The 4,664-nt window shown below is 47.2% G+C and overlaps 1 protein-coding gene across 1 annotated transcript; it reads right to left on the reverse strand.

The window, feature by feature from the left end:
• Positions 1-378: 378 nt before the first annotated feature.
• On the reverse strand, positions 379-2,938 carry LOC122941153 (alpha-2A adrenergic receptor-like). Its single transcript, XM_044298184.1, has one exon. It carries the CDS (start codon positions 1,720-1,722, stop codon positions 421-423), a length of 1,302 nt encoding a protein of 433 aa, XP_044154119.1. The 5' UTR covers positions 1,723-2,938; the 3' UTR covers positions 379-420.
• Between the last annotated feature and the right edge of the window lie 1,726 nt (positions 2,939-4,664).

Below are 4,664 nucleotides of genomic sequence, written 5' to 3' on the forward strand. Positions count from 1 at the left end.
ATACTTCTGAACACACACACACACGCACAGACCCAGTGTTTGAAGATTTGGTAGACAAAGAGTTAACACCAGCCCTTCTGCAAAATGAAGGCATAAAAAAATGTAAAGAGAATATACAATGTAACAAGATGAGAGTCAACACTGTAACAATGGGGGCAACAAACCCTTCAATAATCATACAGAGCAGTCACTTTAGTATTAAAATATATTAAAATATTTATAATAATATCATCATCATCATCACTTAAAGCGGCATGCCTTACAAAACGAAGACAGGCTGCTCCCTCTGAGGGCTCCAGTTTTTACTGCATGAGACAGTTGGAGGGGATGGGGGCTTCTTCAAGTCTGTTTGGTAAAGTCCCCACCCACCATAGGTATCCATACAAAAAGACTGCAAAGAAGGGGAAGGGTCAAGGGGTCTCACACAATTCTTTTCCTGTCCCCCTTACACAGGATCTTCTTGAAGGCTCTCCTGAAGTCATGGTTGAAGATGGTGTAGATGACAGGGTTCAGGGAACTGTTGCAATAACCAAACCAGAAGAAAAATTTGAAGAGAGTGTCAGGGACATTGCAGCTTTTGCTACAGATGGCAATGAGGGAGTAGGTGAAGAAAAAGGGGAACCAGCACACGACAAAGACCCCAATGACCACAGCCAAGACAAAGGTGAACCTCTTCTCCCTGTTCTGCCTCCCTCTCCACCGGGAGGCTTTGGCACTACTATCCTCCTCTCTCCTTGGAAGGCTATCCCCTGGTTTGATCTGGCTCAACTTGGTCTTGCCCTTGCTCCTCAGAGCCCTGTCTTGCTTCTTCTTGGTGGAATACTGGTGTTCTTCCCCACGCTCTGAGGATGATGAGTCCTCCATGTCAACTCCATTGGCCTCTGCTTCTCTGTGCTGGTCATCTCCAGAGCCTCCAGCATTCTCCCCATTCAACTTGACAGGCAAGTCCTTGTCTGAAAAGCCATTCTGCTTCTTCTCAGGTTCACCATTGTTTCTTTTGCTGGGGGGGATCCTCGTCCTCTTCTTGGCGATCTGGTAGATCCTGATGTAGACTAGGATCATAATGACACAAGGGGCGAAGAAGGATCCGATGCAGGAAGAAATGATGTACCATTTCTCTTCATTGATCTTACACTTGGGCTCCTCAATCTTGCCACTCTCTTTCTCAATGGTAATGAGTGGAGGGAATGATATAACAGCTGAGATCACCCAAACGATGAAGATAATACATTTGATTCTACGAGGGGTTCTCTTCAGGTTGTACTCAATGGCTTGTGTGATGGACCAGTACCGGTCCAGGCTGATGGCACATAGATGGACTATAGATGATGTACAGAAGAGGACATCTAATGCAAGGTAGATCTCGCACCAAACCTTGCCAAAGTACCAGTAGCCCATCACCTCGTTGGCCAAGGAAAATGGCATGACTAAGGTAGCCACAAGAATGTCAGCTGATGCCAGGGACACCAGGAACAAGTTCTGGGGTGCTTTGAGGGCTCTACTAGTGAACACAGCAATGACAACCAGGACATTGCCAAACACAGTGAAGAGCATGAGTATGCCCACCAGGGAGATGAGAGCCAGGGTGACCTGGAGGGAGTAAGGGGGTCCAGCAATGTCTGTATCAGTCTCATTCTGCATGGTGCTGTTGGAGCAGTCTCCCAGGCACTCCATAGCAGAGATGCCCCCCCTATCAGCTACCGAGTTCTCAAAATTAATCATGAAATATTGAATTGATCTTCACTGGGTTCAGCAGACTTCTGGGTGTGTGACTTTAACCCATGCCAGGGTGAGGAGCTCCACTTAGGGGTTCTCTATAGCCTCCATGCCCTCCTGCTCCAGGATCCTGGTGCCTGATGCCAATACTCCTTACAGATGTGATGCCCAGACCAGTCATACAAGGCTCTCCCTGCTGCTCCCCTGCCCTTCTTTATTTGCTGAGTAACACAGTCCACCCTCTTACCTGGCCTCACCTGTGCAGTCCTGCCCTTGGTCAGTGTGGAGAGAGCTGCAAGGGTTAAGAACAAAGTTCATTGCAGCCATAAACTTTCAAGGATCCAAAGTGTGGGGAATCTTGTGTCCGGAATAAGGTGGGTGCTGTAGGAAGAAGTGGGTGCTACCAGGTCCCGGGTTCTCTGGAGGATCTGGATGCAGGTTCAGCAGGCAAGCTGTAGGAGATGCTCTGCTCAGAGGGAGCTGGGTGCAGGGTCTTTTAGGCTGTAGCAGGGTTGCCTAGACGATGTCAACCTGTAGGAACGTCAATTCTTGGAGCTAGTGGAGTGTTTCCAAGCCTTGGGTATAGGTTATATACATATACTATAAAGCTATAAAAGATTTAGCGCCCTGGGCTTGCCTGGTGCTGTCAGGTCTTGGGTACGGTTTGCATTGGGTGCTTCTAGAACCTGGGTGCAGTTTGCGATGGCTGCTGCCAGTTCTTGGGTACAGTTTGCAGTGGGTGCTGCCAGGTCCTGGGTGCAGTTTGCAGTGGGTGCCTACACGTCCTGTATACAGTTTGCAGTGGGTGCCGCCAGGTTCTAGGTGCAGTTTGCAGTGGGTGCTGTCAGGTCCTAGGTACAGTTTGCAGTGGGTGCCGACACGTCCCGTATACAGTTTGCAGTGGGTGCCGCCAGGTTCTAGGTGCAGTTTGCAGTGGGTGCTGTCAGGTCCTATGTGCAGTTTGCAGTGGGTGCCGACACGTCCCGTATACAGTTTGCAGTGGGTGCCGCCAGGTCCTAGGTGCAGTTTGCAGTGGGTGCCGTCAGGTCCTGGATGCAGTTTGCAGTGGGTGCTGTCAGGCTGTAGTAGGCTCAGTGCGTAGGGTGTGCAGGGTTCTGCCAGGCACTGGGTGCTGTGTCATCTGCAGACTCTGCTGGTCTGATCACAGGAGAGGACAGATCCTGCTTGTCTTCTGCTGGAGCTCCAGCACTGGACATTTATAGCTGCACAATCAGCGCTCAACCAGAGAACAGGCGACGTCAGCCCCCCCCCCCCCCCCCATGTGGGAATTCGCCTTCTCTACACCCTCCACACCCTCAGCCTGTGAGGGGGCGGGGACCTGGTGCCCCTAAGACAACACTTCTGGACAGCTCCTCGGCCACAGCAGACGGGGATCACTCCCACTTCTCGGGTAGGTGCACCAGACAGAGCGCAGGAAACAGCCACTTACCGACAGTACCGGCAGTATATTGTGTAATGTACCTACCTGCTGTATACTTATACTGCATGTACTATATTACCTGGATGTGCAGCACACAGTCACTTACCTACAATATAAGGTGAATATAGCACTGATTGTATAACAAAGAGATAGTACAGCTAGTAGTGAACAGTCACAATATAGGCAGCAGGGTATTCAGATACAGTACCTCCAATATATAGTCACTAACTTATACTTATAGACAAGATATAGTAACAGCCAGTACAGCCATCATACAGAGTACAGTCATGATACAGTCATAGGACAGTCACCATACTGTACACTAACAATACAGTCCCAGTACAGTCATTATACAGTCCCAGTACAGTCATTATACAGTCACACTGTAACCATTATACAGTCACAGGACAATACAGATAAAGTCATGGTACAGCCATTATATACAGTCATAACATCAGGACACAGTAACATGTCAGTCATTATACACAGTACAGTCAGTATACAGATTGTACAGTTAGGATATAGTCACAGTACAGTCATTATAAAATCACACTGTTACCATTATACAGTCAATACAGTAGTCGGGATAGAGTCACAGTGCAGTCATTATACAGTCACACTGTAACTATTATACAGCAACCGCAATACAGTCATTACACAGACAGTCACAGTACAGTCAGGATACAGTCTCAATTCAGTAAGGATACAGAGTACAGACATTATACACAGTACAGTTAGTGTACAGTCATAGTACAGTCATTATGCACAGTACAGTCAGGATCCAGTCATAGTACAGTCATTATGCACAGTACAGTCAGGATACAGTCATAGAACAAGGAAAGTGCCATGCGATACAAGCTATACTAGAATGGCTGAAGCCTTGATACAACTAGGACTTGGTCACAGTACAGTCAGTATACAGTCATTATGCACAGTACAGTCAGTATACAGTCACAGTACAGTCAGTATACAGTCATTATGCACAGTACAGTCAGGATACAGTCACAGTACAGTCAGGATACAGTCATAGTACAGTTATTATGCACAGTACAGTCAGGATACTGTCACAGTACAGTCAGGATACAGTCATAGTACAGTTATTATGCACAGTACAGTCAGGATACAGTCATAGAACAAGGAAAGTGCCATGCGATACAAGCTATACTAGAATGGCTGAAGCCTTGATACAACTAGGACTTGGTCACAGTACAGTCAGTATACAGTCATTATGCACAGTACAGTCAGTATACAGTCACAGTACAGTCAGTATACAGTCATTATGCACAGTACAGTCAGGATACAGTCACAGTACAGTCAGGATACAGTCATAGTACAGTTATTATGCACAGTACAGTCAGGATACTGTCACAGTACAGTCAGGATACAGTCATAGTACAGTTATTATGCACAGTACAGTCAGGATACAGTCATAGAACAAGGAAAGTGCCATGTGATACAAGCTATACTTAGAATGGCTGAAGCCTTGATACAACCAGGACTTGGTCAC

The sequence above is a fragment of the Bufo gargarizans genome, chromosome 6 (genome assembly GCF_014858855.1).
Source record: "Bufo gargarizans isolate SCDJY-AF-19 chromosome 6, ASM1485885v1, whole genome shotgun sequence".
In the NCBI taxonomy this organism is placed as follows: domain Eukaryota; kingdom Metazoa; phylum Chordata; class Amphibia; order Anura; family Bufonidae; genus Bufo; species Bufo gargarizans.